This window comes from Panthera leo, chromosome B1, assembly GCF_018350215.1.
Source record: "Panthera leo isolate Ple1 chromosome B1, P.leo_Ple1_pat1.1, whole genome shotgun sequence".
NCBI lineage: Eukaryota > Metazoa > Chordata > Mammalia > Carnivora > Felidae > Panthera > Panthera leo.
The window spans coordinates 70,337,494-70,358,998 of NC_056682.1; the positions used below are offsets into that span (position 1 = coordinate 70,337,494).

The window sequence follows — 21,505 nt, forward strand, 5'->3', positions numbered from 1 at the left end:
GAGTTCTATTCACAGTTGTTTAAAGATTACATTTCAGTGTTACTTACCAGAAAGGAATTGATTATATTTAGGAAACAAAGCATTTTAAAATACATCTGTTTCTGGAAGTAGTTAAACTCTACCTACGTGAATACACTTTTCCAGGACTCTTCGGAAGAAGAGGTGATGGGTAATTAACTCACCTCCTCACACAGAGAAAACTGCCTTTAGATCCCTAATGATTTACCTTCCGGGGCCCATTAGTTTTGAGTTCCATGATGTTAATTGTATAGTTTATTCTTTTTCCATTCTGGTCAAACTTTATATTTCCTGAGAGACCTTCAACCTGAACCTAATGAGGAAATGGGAAAGCATCACAGTTATCAATTTACTTCAAGCAAAGATACAAACGGGGTACAGATTACTCTCACTGGGCTCTAGTCGAGAAAACAACATTTATAAGGTTGTTTTTCACTCTTCAACCTACCTTTGTGCAGTCAGGAAATACTATTCACTTTATATTACACATAACAAGGAGACTAATGTAGTAGAAAACTACAGTGTCCGTTGTTAACTCACATTCATAATCATTTTGAGTGACTAACCTGTTTGAGGGCCCTTTCTATTTCTACGCCTTGTCCCCAGGGGACTGCTGGGTTTGCCAGACAGTCTCCCGCGTTTCCCCTTCGGGAGATTTCAATTCTCTGCTTCCGTAGGTTGCGGAAAGCTTCAGTCATCACTTGAACAGCGTCGTAGGTCAGAGCAGAAGTATACTGAAAAGCATCACACACACTTCATAAGAATGGGAAAAAAATTCCAAGGTTCACTGCACACTGGCCATCTAGACTGCAGCCGGCCACCTACAATACCAGTTCACAGTCCAAGAACTTAGAAACCATTCCTGCATCTAGAAGTCTAAGAATCTAATAGAGGTAATATGGAACATTGGGACTGTAGAGTGTGTTCTTGACCGTAAGCATCTCCCGTTATGTTAATGTCTCAGTTATTTCAGGTGACAACTTTCAAAATTGTGTCTTTTCTTTCTTAACGAATTTCTTTTTAGAGCATCACTCTATGGCCTGATTTGGGGATACAGGAAATGATCAAATTAACAAATAAATATCCTACCACTAACGAGAGGTACATTTGACAATAGGGAAAGAATATTGATTGGTTTAAGTGTCTAATTCTACCTCAGTGATGCTCCCATAGATCTGCAATAATCTTTGCAATGTTTGTTTTTAAGATCCCCTCAGTGATTATGGTAATCAAATAGAACCATCAAATTTCATAATTTCTACATCCCCTTCATGCCTCAACAGTTTATGGTAAGATTGGTTCCAAACTTATGGTATTCAGATCCCAGTAGGACAGTAGTATTATTACAGGATCTGGGGGCCAAATGTAAAAAAAAGGTATTAATTGTGCTAAGCATTGTCAGTGGCTAGATCAGTATTACTTGATGCATGTATATATACCTCCATCTATCAAATGCATCATGCTACTATTGTTAATGACAAACCATATTTTAACACAACAGCTTTAATGAATGCTGAGGAAATTTCTGCTATCAAGTATTTTTCAATCTGTAAGTAACAAAAGTATAGTGAATCTGGGTAAAAAATGCAGTATCATACTGAATTTGAGATACAAAAATTCTTGACCACAAATCCCAAATGGGTACTTAGTATTTCCAAGTAATCTCCCTCACTTCTTTAGTAAATTAGTTCCTCCACTCTCAAAATTATTATTTTATACCTTCCCTTCTCTAATATCCACAGCTATGCATCTTGTCTTACATGTCACTGAAAAAATAGAAGCCATAAGACAGAAAACTTTTATCTTTCAACCATAAAACTGCCAAGAGCACACATTCTCTGTGACATCTATTGTAAAGATTTAGAAGGAAGGAAAGAATTCAGGTAAGGGGTTCAGAGATCTTGACATGGACCCTGGGACTCTTTATAGGACTCATATTCTCTTCCAGTCCAGTGAAAAGATTATATAAATAGATAACTGCTATCTACCTATTATAGTGTTATAAATTGGTCTGATGGTGGATAGATGTCTGTCTGGTTTATCCTTTTAAATGAGAGATATTACAATAAGGCAAATGAAAAATAGTTTATGTCATATGAATCATTGCCTTCATGCATCCAGAAATTTCTTGAGCCTCCATTTTTTTAAATGAGAAAATGGCAGTGTAAGGTTATCAGTCATTCAATCTTTGCGTGAATTAGTTTTGGTGAATTGTTTTCATTTGATCACACAAATGAGTCAAATTTGATGGGAAAGTTGGTAGGAAGAAGAAAAAGAGAAAATGGTTTGGATGCCATGTGCTCTGTGACCGAGTGCTATAAACTATAATAAGATATTCATATTTACCTCTAGGTTTTCTTACTTATTTCTTCTCATGTGATACCTGTTAAACAATGTCATTGCAGGCCTATCTGTGAGTCCTTACATATTTAGATGATCTTCTGGATGCTCGTACTTGAGTTTCTTACAAATATCTGATCAGCTATACAGATCTAAATAAAACCCATCACCATTTTTTCCAAAAATCTGCAACCTTTTTCTTCAAACTGTACATGTGAGGAATTAGCAAAATATAGTATGTAAGAGGTCCAACTAGATTTAGAATCAACCTAAATTTCTGACAGTAGAGGAAGTTTAATACTATACTTTCTGCCTTAAGAAAGTATTATGCAGCCATTAAAAAGTGACACTAATGAAGGTTATATAACAATATGAATGTCAATTATAAAATTAGTGAAAATATTACTACAACTAAATTTTTTAAAAACCCTTCTTCATTGATAAATGAGACTGATTAAAAAATAGTAATATACCTTCAACAAATAAGGGAAAGAAAAATAAACAAAATGATTATAATAATAGGAAACATATTATTATATTTCTTTTCCAAGTGTTCTAGAATATTCATGGACTCTTTTAAGAAAACCTGTATTATATCAAAGGCACTGTTTTATATCATATCTACTTAAGCAAAGACCTGGAGAAATAAGATAACACACCAGAATTTATCTGGCATACATATATGTTTGTTTCTATTCTCCTAGAGGAAAAAAAAATGATTAATTTGCCTTCTTCTACATCAGTTAGTTCATTGACAGTATGATTCTTAAAATAAAGTCTAGGTCACTGAATAGGAAACAGAGCTAAATTGAATAAATCGGATGTGTAAAAACAGAAATATTGCAACGTCTATTAAAAAGTTACGATAATAGTTAAAAGCCAAAATCTTCTTTGAGTCAGCTTGTTCACATTACTATGAGAAATCTATAAAGTCATCTGCTAAATGCTTTAGAGGTCTATAGATGTTGGTGAACTACATTAAAAAATAATATTAGGTTGAATGAACTAAAAGCATTTATGTCTGTGCAGCATGTTACAATTATGATTCAGAGCATGAGCATACTAAGAAGAGAAAATCCTTTCAACCTTTTTCAAATGTTCAAATTTAATCAAGTCTCCAGCCTATTATCATTCTTAATTAAAAGTCACAATCATAGAAACACAATTCTGGACTGAGAGAAAATAAACAGACACTGTCTCCAGAGTTCCTTTTTGTTTATGTGCCACATATGTGGCTCGTTTATTTTTCTAAACAAATATATTCATATTTTTGATTGGATTGTTAGATATTTCAGTTTTATTCTACCATTCACTAAACTAGGTGCAAATTAATTTGAAGGGAACATGATGCCAATGTAACTATCTCCTTCCTTGAAAACAAATGCATCATCTCTGCCCCGGTGTTTATGTTCTGTGAAATCCCTCAGCTGAGTTGGAAATTTATAATTCAGTGGGGGCCATTATGTCTTGCAGCACTCATATCACAATTGCATCATATCCACACTTTAAAGAAGAAATCTGGGAAACGTTTTTATGGTCCATTTTCCAAATGCACTTTTTATTCCATTTTAAATTAGATTTATTGAGACTTATTTTTCAAATATAAAATGAAATACACATTTTAAACATGTTTGTTATGCCCAATAGTCATCAGACATTATTCAATAATACATTACCATAATCACTGGGACCAGAAAACGGTTTTCTGACAGTCGAAAAAGAGGGAATAAAAAGAAGTTCTATGTACATTAGAATTCAATGAACATACAAAAAGGATAAATAGGCTATAATATAACATTTTATGGGTCATTATTATGATAGCACCTCCTCCTAAACATGTTATCTGCACTGTGCTAAAACAAACAAAACAATTATTCCAAGAAAAAGTACTGGGCTTTAGGTATAATGAAAGTGTTAGAAACCTTGCTGTAAATGGTCATTTTTGAAATTTTCCTTGACATTTGAAATTGGATTGTATATAGTTTAGAAAGCATTGAATGGACCATCAGAAGACAGAGCCTAAGTCCTGATGTTATCATTTACTACTCAGTTGTCTTGGGCAAGTTAAGAAAAGTAAGAGTGTCCAAGGTTTCTTACCAATGAAATAAGGAAAGCAACGTCTCTCTTATGTCATAGTAGTATTGGAAAAGCTCATGAGGGAGAAAGAATTCATGTCGACCTAGTTCTCTACATGCCAAACCTGAGCTGAGTGGTTTCCTAGCAAGTCCTTTTTAAAAAGTCGATGCCACAAATATTTTTATTTCAGTTTTAGAGATGAATATTTCAAGTTAACATGTTATATTTTTCCCAGGGTCACAAATGAGGCAGGTGGAGTTTGAATTCAGATCTCTGTGTTTCTGGAGAAATGATGGTGCTCCAATGACGGTGCTCAACCAGCCTGGTTTGGTCATAGTATCCCCATTTTAAGCAGAAAGTCTGCAATCCCAGGAAACTCCTCAGTACCAAGCATACTGGGACAGTGGGTCCCCTTGTTTGGCAAACACCACATCAAATGAGTAGAGTTATAGGAAATGAGAAGCCAGGTGAATTATAAAATGTGCTAAAAAATACAAGTTATTAGCCAGTGTGTTTGCTTTCTTTTTTCCTTGTATTACTATCTGTCCAGGTATGAAACTAGCTTGTTTTGATGTTTTGAAAACCACTATCCTAATCTACAAAAGAGTCTATGGTTCAAGAAGTTCAGAAAATTATTCTCACGTTGGCGTATTAAAAGCCCTGAGAAATCCTGCAGTGACAATCCCAGTTTAGCTTTGTCTGAAGAACATTCATTGTCCAAATAAATTACCATTTAAAAAATTTCCTTAACACCAATTATTTTCCATAAAAATAATGTCTTGTGTAACATACTTTGGGCTGTTAAAAGTTTTATGGCCTGAAAAAATTTATATACTCATTTTTAAGTGGCATCCCTTATTTGATTAAAGTTATTATACACCAAATGATATTTCCCTAAAGAATTTTATAATATACCTCTCAATTTCTTCATTTTACAAATTTATCAAAATGGTCAAAAATGATGAGCTCTAAGAAAAATAAGTAAACCTATAAGAAAAACTTGAGAAAGTCTTTTTATTTGTTTATATATTCTGGGCAATGACCAAGAATCACCTAGAGCCATAAAAAAATGAACAGTATTAGGAGATATATTATAAACTTAAGTTTATTCATTTGCATTAATTTCAAATTTAATTGCACTCTGGACTTTTCCAGAGCTGTCTGTGATAAGGCTGTGTAAAACTTGTTGAACACGTGCCCTTTGAAACTTTACTGCATAAAGTTATGATATCATCACAGAAACTCAGCATCAGTGAAGCAGCAGGAATGCTCATTTGTTGCTGGTGAGAACGCAAAATGGTACAGCCACGTTGGGAGACAGTTTACCAGTCTCTTACAAAACTAAACATACTCGTACCATATGATCCAGCTATTGCACTACTTGGTATTTACCCAAAGGAGTCTAAACCATATTTCCACTCAAAAACCAGTGCATAGATATTCATGGTAGCTTTATTCATAATTGCCAAAATTTGAAGCCACCAGGATATCCTTCGGTAAATGTTTGGATGAATAAATTGTGGTACATGCAGACAATGGAATATTATCAGTGCTAAAAATGAGTGAGCTATCAAGCCATAAAAAGACATGGAAGAAACTTGGATGTACATTACTAAGTGAAAAAAGCCAATCTAAAAAGGCAGTATACTGTATGAATCCAACTATATGACATTCTAGAAAAGGCAAAACTATGGAGACAGTGAAAGATCAGTGTTTGCCAGGAGTGGGAGGAGAGATAAATAGAGCACAGAAGATTTTCAGAGCAGTGAAAATATTCACTATGAAACTATAATGATGGAAGCATGTTATTACACATTTGTGCCAACCCACAGAATGTACACACTAAGATGAACCATAATGTAAACTATGGACTATGGGCAACTATGATATATCAAAGCAGGGTCATCAATTCTAACAAATGAATCACTCTGGTGAGTGAACTTGATATTGGAGTTGGCTATGCAGGTCTGGGGCAGAGGTATATGGAAATTCTCAGCATTTTCTGCCCAATTTTAGTGTGAACCTTAAACTGCTCTAAAAAAGTTAAATCTTAGTTACAAAATTTAAAAATAATCAACATCTTTAGTAAGCACACTGGCTGTATCACATTTCCGTGGGTGAAAAAGCCAACTCCATTGGTAAGAAATCAAAATTAACATCCTTTATTATTCTTCCTGAATAATAAAAATAATTTTTAGTCCACCATGAAGAAAGATTTTTCATGTGAAAGGAATACATTAAAAAACTACATATTTTTTACCTAAATTATCCAGTGGGGCTACTGACTCTGACTGAAAGTCTTGCTTAACGACCAATACTTTTAATCTTCTAAAACTTTGCATTCACTTAAGAACCCAAATTTTCAGATAAAACTAATTAGGTTCATCAAGATGGAAAAAAAAGCTGGTTTTGATTCACCCATCAGTTGGAAGAGACTAAGAGGCAGATCTCTTACTTTGTTGGTTGCATAAATTCCTCCCTGAGTCTCCCCACTTTCTAGGAATCTTCTAACAACGTGAAAGTTCCTTATCTTTTATAATCCAGTAAGAAGAAAACAGATATGTTCCAAGGTTATTTAGGATTTGATTTCAATTTCTGGAGTTCAGAGATGACTGCTTGCAAGTCACTACAATTTTTGAGAGACAAAGGAACCATTTGAGGTGGCACGGATTCAGCAAAAATTAGAACTGTTCATGTATGTTTTACTGAATGCCTAATCAGCACTTCACATAATCATGGCATTAGAGGAATCTGAGCTGAGATCACCTAAATTTATTCCCTTTATAGATGAAGGAATGTGGAAATGAGATGAACCCAGATATTGAGACTTATTATTATATAGTAGTAGTGCCTTTTTAATCCTGTAATATACATTTACAAAGTAATATGATTTAATGCCATAATTTACATTTGAATAGTGCAATGCATTATTTTTCAATCACTTTTTATAAAATATCCATATCAAATTTTTAATTTAAGGGCTTATTTCAGCCATATACACACTTTTTAAACCACAGACTATAAAGTGGTGCCTGGATGGTTCAGTCAGTTAAACCTCTGGCTCTTGTTTTGCCTCAGGCCATGATCTCATGGCTTCCTGAGTTCCAGATCCAAATCGGGTTCTGTGCTGATAGCACAGAGCCTGCTTAGGATTCTCTCTCTCTTTCTCCACTCCTCCCCCGCTCACACTGTCTCTGTCTCTCTCAAAAATTAAAGTAAATTAATAAATTTTAAAAATCAATTAATCAATAGTGGTGAGAGTAGACATCCCTATTGTGTTCCTGATCTCAGCAAGCTCTCAGTTTTTCTCCATTGAGGATGATATTAACTGTAGGCTTTTCATATATGGCTTTTATGATGTTAAGGTATGTCCTTCTATCCCAAATTTATTGAGGGTTTTTATTAAAAAAGATGCTGTATTTTGTCAAATCCTTTTTCTGCATCTATTGACAGGATCATATGGTTCTTATCCTTTCTTCTATTAATGTGATGTATCACATTGATTGATTCGCAGATACTGAACCAGCCCTGCAGCCCAGGAATGAGTCCCACTTGATCATGGTGAATAATTCTTTTAATATACTGTTGAATTCAACTTGCTAGTGTCTTGTTGAGAATTTTTGCATCCATGTTCATCAGTGATATTGGCCTGTAATTCTCCTTTTTAGTGGGGTCTCTGACTGGTTTGGGAATCAAGGTAATACTGGCTTCATAGAATGAGTCCGGAAGCTTTCCTTCCATTTCTATTTTTTGGAACAGCTTGAGGAAGATTGGTATTAACTCTGCTTTAAATGTCTGGTAGAATTCCCCTGGGAGGCCATCTGGCCCAGGACTCTTATTTGTTGGGAGATTTTTGATAACTCACTCAATTTCCTTGCTGGTTATGGGTCTGTTCAAATTTTCTATTTCTTTCTGTTTGAGTTTTGGCAGTGTGTGGGTGTCTAGGAATTTGTCCATTTCTTCCAGGTTGTCCAGTTTGTTGGCATACAATTTTTCATAGTATTCTCTAATAATTGTTTGTATTTCTGTTGTGTGGGTTGTGATCTCTCCTCTTTCACTTATGATTTTATCTATTTGGGTTCTCTCTCTTTTCTTTTTGAGAAGTCTGGCTAGGGGGTTATCAATTTTGTTTATTTTTTCAGAAAAAAACAGCTTTAAGATTCATTGTTCTGTTCAACTGTTTTTTTTTTTTTTTTTTTTGGATTCTATATTGTTTATTTCTGCCCTAATCTTTATTAATTCTCTTCTTCTGCTGGCTTTGGGGAAGTCTTAGCCTCAGCAATCAGACAACAAAATGAAATAAAAGGCATCCAAATTGGCAAAGAAGTCAAACTTTCACTTTTCATAGATGACATGATAATCTACATGGAAAACTCAAAAGACCACCAAAAAGCTGCTAGAAATGGCACATGAATTCAGCAAAGTCACAGGACATAAAATCAATATAGAGAAATGGGTTGCATTTCTATATACCAATAATGAAGCAACAGAAAGAAAAATCAAGAAATTGATCCTATTTACAATTGCACCAGGAACTATAAAATACTTAGGAATAAACCTAACCAAAGATGTAAAAGAACTGTATGCTGAAAACTACAGAAAACTTATGAAAGAAATTGGAGAAGACACAAAGAAATTGAAAAACAGGGGCGCCTGGGTGGCTCAGTCGGTTAAGCGGCCGACTTTGGCTCAGGTCACGATCTCGCGGTCCGTGAGTTCGAGCCCCGCATCGGGCTCTGTGCTGACAGCTCAGAGCCTGGAGCCTGTTTCGGATTCTGTGTCTCCCTCTCTCTCTGCCCCTCCCCTGTTCATGCTCTGTCTCTCTCTGTCTCAAAAATAAATAAACGTTAAAAAAAAAAAAGAAAAGAAATTGAAAAACATTCCATGCTCATGGATTGGAAGAAGAGATATTGTTAAAATGTCAATACTACCCAAAGCAATCTACACATTCAATGCAATCTCAATCAAAATTGCAACGGCATTCTTCTCAAAGCTAGAACAAACAATCCTAAAATTTGTATGGAACCACAAAAGACCCTAAATAGCCAAAGTAATGTTGAATAAGGAAACCAAAGTGGGATGCAGCACAATCCCAGACTTTAGCCTCTACTACAAAGCTGTAATGATCAAGACAGTATAGTATTGGCAAAAAACAGACACAGAGACCAATGGAATAGAATAGAGAACACAGAATTGGACCCAGACATGTATGGCCAACTAATCTTTGACAAAGCAGAAAAGCATTCTATGGAAAAAAACAAAAAAGCAAAAACAAAAACAAACAAACAAAAAAAACAGTCTCTGGATAGCAACATGCAGAAGAATAAAACTGGACAACTTTCTTACACAACACACAAAAATAAACTCAAAATGGGTGAAAGACCTAAATGTGAGAAAGGAAACCATCAAAACCTTGGGGAGAAAACAGTCAACAACCTCTTTGACCTCAGCCGCAGCAATTTCTTGCTTGACACATCTCTGAAAGCAGGGGAAATAAAAGCAAAAATGAACTACTGGGACCTCATCAAAATAAAAAGCTTCTGCACAGCAAAGGAAACAATTAGCAAAACTAAAAGGCAACTGACAGAATGTGAGAAGATATTTGCAAATGACATATCAGATAAAGGGTTAGTATCCAAAATCTATAAAGAACTTACCACACTCAACACCTGAAAAATAATCCAGTGAAGAAATGGGCAGAAGACATGAATAGATACTTTTCCAAAGAAGACAACTCAAATGGCTAACTGCACATGGCTAACATGAAAAGATACTCATCATCACTCCTCATCAGGGAAATACAAATCAAAACCACACTGAGATACCACCTCATACTGGTCAGAGTGGCTAAAATTAAGAACTCAGGAAACGACAGATCCTGGCGAGGATGTGGAGAAATGGGAACCCTCTTGCACTGTTGGTGGAAATGCAAACTGGTGCAGCCCCTCTGGAAAAGTGTGGAGGTTCCTTAAAAAATTAGAAATAGAACTACCCTACGACCCAGCAATAGCACTACTAGGAATTTATCCAAAGGATATAGGAGTGCTGATTCATAGGGGCACATGTACCCCAATGTTTATAGCAGTGCTTTCAACAATAGCCAAATTATGGAAAGAGCCCAAATGTCCATCTTCTGATGAATGGATAAAGAAGATGTGAGATATATATATATATATCTATATATATAGATCTATAGATATATATAGATATATATATATATATATATATAGATCTATAGATCTATAGATCTATATATAGATCTATAGATCTATAGATCTATAGATCTATAGATCTATAGATATACACACACACACACACACACAATGGAATACTACTTGGAAATGAGAAAGAATGAAATCCTGCCACTTGCAACAACGTGGATGGAACTGGAGGGTATTATGGTAAGTGAAATAAGTCAGTCAGAGAAAGACAGATATCATATGTTTTCGCTCATATGTGGAACTTGAGAAACTTTTTTTAAATATAATTTATTGTCAAATTGGCTTACATACAACATCCACTACTCATCCCAAGTGCCCTCCTCAATGTCCATCACCCATTTTCCCCTCTCCCCCACCCCCACATCCACCCTCAGTTTGTTCTCTGCATTTAAGAGTCTCTTGTGTTTGCCTCCCTCCCTCTCTAATTGTAACTATATTCCCCCTCTTCCCTTCCCCCATGGTCTTCTGTTAAGTTTCTCAAGATCCACATATGAGTGAAAACATATAATATCTGTCCTCTGACTGACTTATTTCACTCAGCATAATACCTTCCAGTTTCATCCAGATTGCTGCAAATGGCATGATTTCATTCTTTCTCTTTGCCAATTGCATACATTCCATTGTGTGTGTGTGTGTGTGTGTGTGTGTGTGTGTGTATCACATCTTCTTTATCCATTCATCAGTTGATGGACATTTAGGCTCTTTCCATAATTTGACTATTGTTGAAAGCACTGCTGTAAACATTAACAGAATACCATGGGGGAAGAGAAGGGGAAAAAATAGTTTCAAACAGAGAGGGAGGCAAACCGTAAGAGACTCCTAAATACAGAGAACAAACTGAGGGTCCATGGGAGGACGGTGGAGAGGGGAAAATGGGTGATGGGTATTGAGGAGGCACTTGCTGGGATGAGCACTGGGTGTTGTTATGTAAGTGATGAATCACGGAAATCCACCCCCAAAACCAAGAGCACAGTGTATACACTGTATGTTAGCTAACTTGACAATAAATTATATTAAAAAAAATAACTAAAATAAAATAAAAAGACAAAAAAAATCAATTAAACCTACAATATAAGGAATTAAACATGTCAAACCTCTAGGATGTTGTGTGGCAAAATAATAGTAGGAGTAGGGGACACTGACATGTTAGCAGTGGTTTTGGTCAGTTAAAATGTTCAAGAAGCAGAATTAATTCTATTAAGTCACCAGGGTACTATATAATGCACGGTGCTAATTACAAAACTGAAAAAGATGATGCTATTTTCAGACAGGCCTAATAACTCTCTTAGGACAGCAATTAAAAAAGTTTGGGTCTGTGCTTTCAGTCGTTTCCTGAGTAAAATGAGATTCTGGTGGGAAAGTCATTATTTAAAGTGCCACAAAAATGTCAGTCACGTATTATTGTTGAATTCCTTAACATCAGCAGAATATTACGGACACAAAAATTGAACTAAGGTTCAAATTGTCGATGTGACAAGATAGAATGGGTAGTTGTAATCTGGCAAGTTGTTGAAGACTCTGAAAATACTGAAAACCTATCTAAAAATAGAAGTATTTATAAATTATTTTTGAGGTAGTGGCAAATCATCTTCATTATCTGCCTCTTCTGGAACATTTTTTATGGAAAGCAAAATGCTCACTTGAATTGTCCCATTTAAATCGAGAAGCTTCATGTCTGATGACTACAGTCATTCTACATTTCACCAATAAAGTAACACTACTTTTCTGCCAGGGCTGAATAAGGGACATAACAAATGCCAGAGCAGAAATTTTAACCAAATTTCATAACAATGATAACTACTTTTTTTCCTTTCTTAGTGATTTGTTATTTTCAGAGTTTATATTTTTCATTTCATTAGTCTTCATTTCAATAAATATCTATGTGTCTACTGTGTGCAAACTAGTGTATGAGATTTGGGGCCAGTAAGATACAAAAGATACACACTGCCTTTCAGAGTCTTGTTTTTAACCCACAAATATCTCTCAACTGAATTTATATTCCTATATAATAGAAGAATCATCATGAGTCTTGCAATAATCATTTATTTTGCAAATAAGAAGATCTGAAAGAATTGCCAATTGTAACAAGTCCATTGATTTCCCTCCATCTTTATGCTACGACCACATTTCAGAATTCCCTGGATTGTTTGTGATATCTTCCTAAAAGCTTACCGGACCATCACATACACAGGCTACAACTTGTTGTCACCCAGGTAGTGTAGTCAGTAATCTTCTTGTATCAAAACATGATATTCATTCTCCTCTGGTTGTTCCCTATTGCTCTCTGAATAGGATAAAAAATTCCTTCGTAAATCTACAGGGCACACAAAATCTAGATCATACATATTTCTCTTTTATTTTTTAAGTTTATTTATTTATTTTGAGAAAAAGAGAAAGTATGAGTGGGGGAGGGGCAGAGAGAAAGACAGAGAGAGAGAGAGAGAGAGAGAGAGAGAGAGAGAGAATTCCAAGAAGGCTCTGCACTGTCAGCACAGACCCTAATACAGGTCTTGAACCCACGAACTGTGAGATCATGACATGAGCCGAAGTAGGACGCTCAACTGACTGAGCTATTCAGGCACCAGGCACCCCTGGCTAACACATATTTCTAAAGAAGTATTTGTCTGAATTCCCTCAAAACACCTCTGTCCAAACTCTGGCCTTATGGAAATATTTACATTTTCTGTGCCCTGGAACCTTACATATCCTATTTCTCTATGGGGAGCCACTGTCCTTTCTCTCTTAATCCTTACCATCCTTTCAAGTTTTGAATTCACTACTCCTTCCTCAAAAAAGCCTTTTCTTACTTCAGACCTTGGAGGAGACCAGCTTATTATGGGTACTACTACAGTATCTTTGATTTCCTCTAAAGCCTTTATTAAATAGCTATGTGCCAGGCCTCATTCTAGGAGCTTGGAATATATCAGTAAACAAACAACAAAGAAATCCCTGCCCCCGTGGCACTTACTTTCAAGTTGGGGTAGACAGACAATGAACAATGTAATGAATATATTAATTATGAAAGCAGTATACTAGAAGGTAATCATGACAAAAACTAGAGCAGGGAAAGCTAGCAATGGACATACCCTGATGGATGGAGAGATTCCAATTTTACTTATTTATTTCTTAAATGTTTATTTATTTATTTTTGAGAGAGAGAGGGAGATGAGCAGGGGAGGGGCAGAGAGAGAGAATCCCACGCAGTTTCCATGCTCAACAGGGAGCCTGATGTGGTGCTCTATCTTATGACTGTGAGATCATGACCTGAGCTGAAATTAAGAGTATGATGTTTAACTGACTGAGCCACCCAGGTGCCCCAAGATTGCAATTTTAAAGAGAAAGCCTGCCACTTCCTTCCTTGAGAAGATAGCATTTGAACAAAGATCTGAAAAGTGATGTAGGCTTAGCCATGCAGATATTTAGGGGAGAACAGTCCAGAATAGGAAATAGCCAGCACAAAGACCCTAAGTGCCTTCCATGCTTAAGAAACACCAAAAAGGCTAAGGTAGCTGAAGCTGCATGAGCAAGGGGGAGAATGCCAAGAGATGAGTCACTTGTGACTGGGAGACAGAGTATTTAGGGCCTCAAAGAGATAACTTTGGCTTTTTACCCCATGTGAAACAGAGGGCTATTGGAGGGCTTAAAGCAGCACAGTGACATGATGTTAATTTATGTTTTAAAAGGACCACAAACATGAAAGATAAGGGCAAATGTGAAATCAGGGAGACCAGTCTAGGAGACCATTGCAATAATCCTCGCAGAGAGACGATGGTGATTGATTTAGGGTGGCTGCAGAACAGGGGTTAAGAAGTACAGCAGAGCCTATAGGATTTCCTGAACGATTGGATGTGGACTGCAGGGAAAAGAGAGGAGTCAAGGCCATTTCCAAGTTCTTGGTCAAGTAACAACTGAAAACATGGAGTTGTCATCACATGAGGTAGAAAGATTGTTGAAGGAAGTTTGCAGGTGCTGAAGAGGGAGCAGCAGTGGGAAATCAAAAGTTTAGTTTAGAATATATTGACTTTGGGATGTCATTAAGACAATTTCCATCCTTGCTAAAAGGCAATTGCTGGTTTCTAGTCTGAAGACTATAAATCCCCGAAGACTAGAACTTTGTCATTTCTAACACCTAGAACAGTGCCAGTCTGCAGAGTAAAAACTCAATAAAGAAGTATTGAGTGGATAAATGAATTGATAAATGAATAAATGAATGAATGTTGCCTGAAATCAGTGGATTGGTGAGCCAGATTTAAAATCTCAGTGCCATGACTCTAGAGTTATTTTTTGTACAGAATATAAGAATGAAGAAATTTAACATTTGTAATTTATATTTCATAGTTATTGACATGTGTTGATATTGAAACATTTATATTTTACTTTTATTCATCAAATAAGAATGATTTTAATTAAGAAACTATGGAAGCTTCATGAACTTTTGGAGAAGACTAAGACTTTAAAACAATGATTTACTTAATACTCTTATAATTTGCAATAATTTATATTATTTCCAAAGCCTAGCCATAGTGAGAATTTTATGTAATGAATTGCATTTTTGCAGATTTTTATGCCTATAATGTAAATTTTTATTGTAGTAATAATAAAATGTGATTTAAATGATCAGGCAATGTACCTGGTACAATGACCCAAAGACAACATAAAAATAAATGATCTCATTGGGAAATATTTTTACTCTCCTTCCTTAAAGAGATCATATATTGAAAATATGCTACTTGTTTATATTAGAAAATGCTATATCATGCCCTATATGGCCTTTCTTCCTTTCTTCTGCCCATGGAAGCAGAAAAAATCTTGAAAGCCCTGTTTTCTAATCCCTACCTTTTACGTCTGTTGACAGTTGAAGAGGCTTATCTCTTGACAACTCCCACAATTTGTCCCTCTCCCACCCAATCCAAATATTTTAAATTCCTACAGTGGAAAAACAAACAAACAAAGAAACAAACAAGTACAGTTTCCTGACTCAGACATGCCCTTGTGTCACTTCTGAGTCTGTGTGCAGGCTCCTTCACACAGGCATACCCTTTTCTCCAGGCACACCCCTGCTCAGATGCCCCATCTTCGGAGAGCCCTCCTTCACATCCCTTTCCCCATATTGCCCTAATCGTATGCAGGGAAATGGCATATTTTATATGCACCATCCCTTATCGTATTTGCTTATTGACATGTTAGTCTCCTCCATTAGATTACAGATTATCAAAGAGCTTTTTTTTTTTCTTTAATTCAGTCCCTGGTGCTTTAGTAAATGAGCAATATGTCTGTGTTGAGATGAACTCCTACCCAAAGCCATTCGGTTGCACAGACTAATTTTTATCAAGCTTCAAAGGCTGTAAAAAATGTGTCTCCTATGGAAGCCTTTGTTTCCAAAGCTGTGCTGTCTTTGTAAATGGTGTTGAATCTTTAACTGGGGTCAAACACTGAATCAGAACCTACATTTTTTTAAACTTATAACCCTATGTATGCTGTTTGCACACCGAAGGGCCATCACGATCTCTCTGAAACTTGGCAGAAGCAGCTGAAAGAAAGGCACTACAGGGGGAAATGCTACAGCAGGAAGGGAGCAAGCTTCCAACAGAGCAAAATCTGGAGCTAGAATCTGGCAAAATTGTTAATAGAATGCATTGCCAAAGATGTCTCATACCCCAAGTTTGCCTTGTATTTTGATGCATGACCCATGAACTTCCACAATGATACAACTTCCTTGGGACAATAATCATCTCATTTTGCTCTCATCCTCCTCACGATAGGCAGCAGTGGAGGAACATGATGACTACCAGAGTATTCAAAAGGAGCTTGTTAGTTCTATTTGGGGATGAATGCCACATGCAATGTTCATCTGACAGCTAAAAAGGCACCATCTTGGGATGGGTACAAACCTGCAATTCCACAGAACAAGGATCAGCAGTCAGACTGTTACTGAGCACAGGTGTAGATGTACCCTGACATCAACAAAATGACTAGGTGTCCATTTTCCTTCTCATCAGCCTTGCTACATGATGGCACTCCCACAAGCCCACAATATTGTTATAAGCAGTGTGAATGTGGAGTATGAGTCAAAGTCACTAAACAAGAAGCCGCACAGTTTTGAGAAAAAAAAAAATGAACTCTGGGTTATTCTTTAACATTCTATGAGATGCTGTCTGGAATTTAACTTAAAATTAACAGGATCCATTTATATACCCCAAAGTAGAGAACTTCAATCCTTACCTAGGACCAGTCTCACAGCCAGACCCAAATTTAAAGCCAAACATCCACATCTGTTTTTTTTTTTTTTCCATTATGTGCAGAAAACAAGAAAACCTCTCTCTGATGTATAAACATAACTGTGAGAGCAAATGAAATAATACTGTCCCTGACGGGTTGATACACAATCTGCTTAATAATATACAAACAAGCAAACAAAATCATTATGCCTTTGAACTACTTTGCATTATGTTCTGAAGCTCTTAATTTTCAAAAATCTAGTTGCATAAAGAATGTGATCATCTCATTCCACTTACTCTTTCTTTGATCCACTCTTGTCTCTGCTCTCAATAAGGTGACCAAAAAAGAAAAACAACAACAACAACAACAACAAACAAACCTTCCTATCAACAGCAGAGACATTTAATATTTGGAGGTAAATATATGTATGCAGGTGGACACATAATAAAATACACTGAATAAACAAGTAAAGTCTCCATGGGGAGAATAAAAGATGAATCTGGGTAGTGCTCCCAACAGAACAGTGCACTGCATTTAGAATTCAAAGATTCTCTGTTTGGTTGCATGAAGCATTGCATTTTTTATAAGTACTAGAACAAACAGATTTTTATCTTCCTAGGGTGTTGCAGAGAACAGGCTACTTGCTAGCAGTTAGATATAGACAGATACAGATACAGATACAGATACAGATACAGATACAGATATATAAATACATAGACACAGAGGTAGATGTACATATCGGTAGGTAGATACATACCTTAATTGTAGTCGTGTGTGCTCCAGGGTATTCTTTTTCTTCCAGCGTTGACCATCTTTCTATAAATTTAGATACCAGGGAATCATCATAGTCCACTATCTGAAATCCAGAGACGTTTGCCCCTCCAAACTGAATTTTTAATAGGTCTCCATCAGTAAAGCCCTAGACACAGAACACATGTCAGGCTTTCCATTAGGAATCAAAGAGAACATTTACAAAATAACCTATACATTGAGGTTTTACAAATGTCAAAGAGCACACAAGATCAAAAGCTCATAGGAAATGATTCATGCATCTATCAGTCAGTACTCGGCACCAATACCTACTATCGTCTTGTAATCACAGTAGGTCCTTAATCAATGAATGTTTATTGGCTGTACTCACATAAAAGTTCTCCATTTTATTGAGAAATCTTCCATGGATAAGGACGGGTTTTATTTATTGATTCTACAACAGAGCACTACCACATGGTTACAGATACTTAATAACATAAAGCTAGTTCTCTGGGAGCTACACCATTGTGAGCAAGTTATTCCTATTAAAATTGGTCATTCTCTCAGGTGATAAGACACCTTTAAAATAAGCATGGAGGGTACTAAATGACTAGTCATTATTTGAGAACAGTCAAACAATTTCATATTAAGTATGTAAGTTAATTTTTTATAAAATGTATTAAATTTTAAAAATCAATCTCTTGCATTATTAGAATGAATTCAGTCATTACTAAAACTATTATTATGTGGTATTTCCATTGATTTCAAATTTTGTGCTGTCATGAATTCTATCTCAATTTGAGAGTATTCTCTCAAAGATGAAATCACAAGATGAAATCACAATTTTAAATCACAATTAACTTTTTCACCTCATACATTTACTCCTTATTATTGTGCATAAGGATTGAAATTATCCCTGAATCCAAAATATAGGAGAATCTTGTCTTTGTTATTGATATTAAGAAAGTATATTTTAATATATTTGTGTAAAGAAGGATAATTACTTTGTTATTCTTTTGGTTTTTTTTATTCTTTTGTTTTTCTTTTTATCAAAATAATGCAAACAGTGCAAAAAAATATATAACAAAAGCTGCAGATTCTCTGCTCTGCCCAACCCTGTTTCAATTAAGCTGCTTCAAAACAATCAATTTCAATAATTTTTGTTTTTCATATATTTATCTCCATATTTCTGCATGACACATATGCTCTCTTTTTTTTTCTTTAATTATAATTTTTTTTTTTTTTTTATGAGAGAGAGATAGAGACAGAGCACGAAGAGGGGCAGGAAGAGAGGGAGACCAAATCTGAAGCAGGCTCCAGGCTCTGAGCTGTCAGCACAGAGTATGACGCAGGGCTCGAGCCCACAAACCATGAGATCGTGACCTGAGCCAAAGCCGGAGGCTTGACCGACTGAGCCACCCAGGCCTCCCCACATATGCTTTCTTAATTTATCCATTTTAGATATTTTTTATTGAATTTTTGCTTATGTCAGATGAGCATGCAATTCATTCACTTTTACCTCCTCATCCATTTCACGTTCATGCTTTTCATATTTGCAATTCTGTTATTCAGAGCAAAGCCAGATAATGTGCTGAGGCTGCATTTTCCTTCATGAAAGGTATTTCATTCTCACATTAATAATTGCTTCAGTTTTTCACTACTACAGTTTTCACTACTTACTATAGTTTTCTGTATACCTATCTTTAGTTTTTTCCAGTTGCTCCATGGGAACTTTTCACGTTTATACAAGTAAATCTTTCCTTTTCTAAATAACATATTCAAACATATCAAGTAATCTGCTTCTCTCTTTTTTTTTTTTTTCTGAATATTTAATTTACAGGAGAACTTCTTAAACGCTGTGATCTGAACTGGCTCCTCTTTCTGTCTTCTCTGCAACAATACCCTGGAGTGTCCCTTCACCATGTTTCTGACTAGTTCCGAATCTGGCTGCCTTGATTACTATTCTTTCATGTTTTATTCCCTTCTTTCAGAGCCCTCAATAGCTTCCTGAGACACACTGGAGGTAAGTTTTTTGAGACACTGAATGTCTCAAAATATCTTTATTTTGCTCTGACACTTGATTAGTATTTTGGCTAAGTACAGAATTTTAAGTTCAAACTTTCATAATCTGAGGACATTGTTCCTCTGACTTCTATTGTTTCTATTGAAAAATACAATGTCATTATTCCTAATTATTTTTTGTAATAAATACAAAAATTTGACCTCCTTTGTACCCCTCTCTGCCTCCACCTCCCACCTGTCCAAAATCTTTAAGATCTATCTTTCCCTGAAATGTCATGATGACATCTTCTTTGAAATATGAAAGGAAGTCTCTTTTCTTTCATTGCTTTCTGTACTCAAGGGGCACATTTGTGTCATCCAGTACTGGGAATGTTTCTGAATGTTCTTTGACAATTTCTTACCCCGTTTTCACTACTGTGTCTTTCCAGAATGCCTATTATTACCACATTGCAACTTTTAGAGTAAATGTCTAAGTCCCTTTACAGGTTCCCCTGCATTTCATATGGTATTGTCATTTTGTTACATAATCGTAAAGACTTTTCTTAAGCTTATCTTCAAAGTCACATAATTTTACTTGTTACTTTAGGAAAAAAAAAGTTAGCTTCCCTTAGCTCTTTCTTATTCTCTGAGGGTTTTTTTTTTTCTTTTTTTCTTTTTCATAATGCACTCTTTCTCTTCTTTTTGGATAAAATATATTTTATTTCTCTGCAGATATCCATTATAACTTTAAACATTTGTCTTGTGTTATCTGCCTGCCCTGTTTTTGTTTATTTTACTTTTATTTATTTATTTATTTATTTATTTATTTATGTATTTATTTATTTATTCATTCGTTTATTTGTTTGTTTTATATTATATCCTTCATGGCCCAGACTTTTCACAAATGCCTAATTCTATTCGGCTATTTAAGAGTAAGACACTAAAAAAACTTTATTGGAATTTCTATGTGCATGGGGGAGGCTCCCTGATGAATGTGCTTCACCGTAAGGCAGATAGTCTGGGAGGGATGGGTTGGTTGCAGCACGTTTTGTCCATATCTATGGATTGAGGAAATGAAAACTAGATCCCTTTACGCCCACTTCTTGGTCACATTATGCACAAATCATCCTCTTAAGTGCTGTATCAAGAACTTAATGACAACCTGTGTTTGGGAGCTTAATCAAGCATTTACCAATTCCTGAGGAGATTAATCAACAGTGGTATCTAAAGGGCTTTACTATCTTTTGTAACCACCACCTTTAACTCTCAACACACACTGGAGAGGAAAAAGGGGACATTTCCAATCAAGATTTTGGAAGACCAAAGCGCTTCCACTCTGAATGGCATTCTTCAATTTGAAATGTCAGTGGAATTTTCAAATGTCTTCTAGTTCTCAGAAACCACAGCTTTTCTCAGATTCTTTGAATTTACTGATTCATTAGAAGTTCCATATGGTGAAGATACCAAGTATTCAGAAAAGGAGGAACACAATTTGAATTCAGATAAAGTATTAGGCACTTTTCTCCCTAGAAGCATGACAGCAGCATGAACTTGTTTTTTGATTTTTTTTTTTTTTAAATCTTTTTACTTTGGTCATTCGTACGTTTCTTTCCTTTTTCATAGAATCAGATATCAACTCTCAAATTGATGAGCCACCTTCTGTCATTATTTCTCAATGTTCCAATATAATCTTCTCCATCTGGACATTTTTAAAGATCACGGCTTTCAATGTGGCTCTGTGTTGTTCATCAAATGGCACAATTCACACAGGGGACTAACTGTCCAGGCTGTTCCCTGCACAGAATGTAGTTCTGAAAAGAGTGAATACAGAGTTGTATCTATTTTAACCCTCGCTGCTCAGGTGGGAAGTCACTTAGGAT

General features: G+C 35.7%; 1 protein-coding gene across 3 annotated transcripts in view; it reads right to left on the reverse strand.

Moving 5' to 3' along the window:
- GRIA2 (glutamate ionotropic receptor AMPA type subunit 2) overlaps window positions 1-21,505 on the reverse strand; it is a 156,466-nt gene that overhangs the window by 34,750 nt on the left and 100,211 nt on the right. For all 3 annotated transcript variants that reach the window (XM_042933904.1, XM_042933903.1, XM_042933902.1), the window contains exons 6-8: window positions 17,632-17,793; window positions 585-752; window positions 227-331 (exon numbers count right to left, since the gene is read on the reverse strand). In XM_042933904.1, coding sequence (XP_042789838.1) covers window positions 227-331; window positions 585-752; window positions 17,632-17,793 — 435 coding nt within the window. The remainder of the gene's footprint in view (window positions 1-226; window positions 332-584; window positions 753-17,631; window positions 17,794-21,505) is intronic.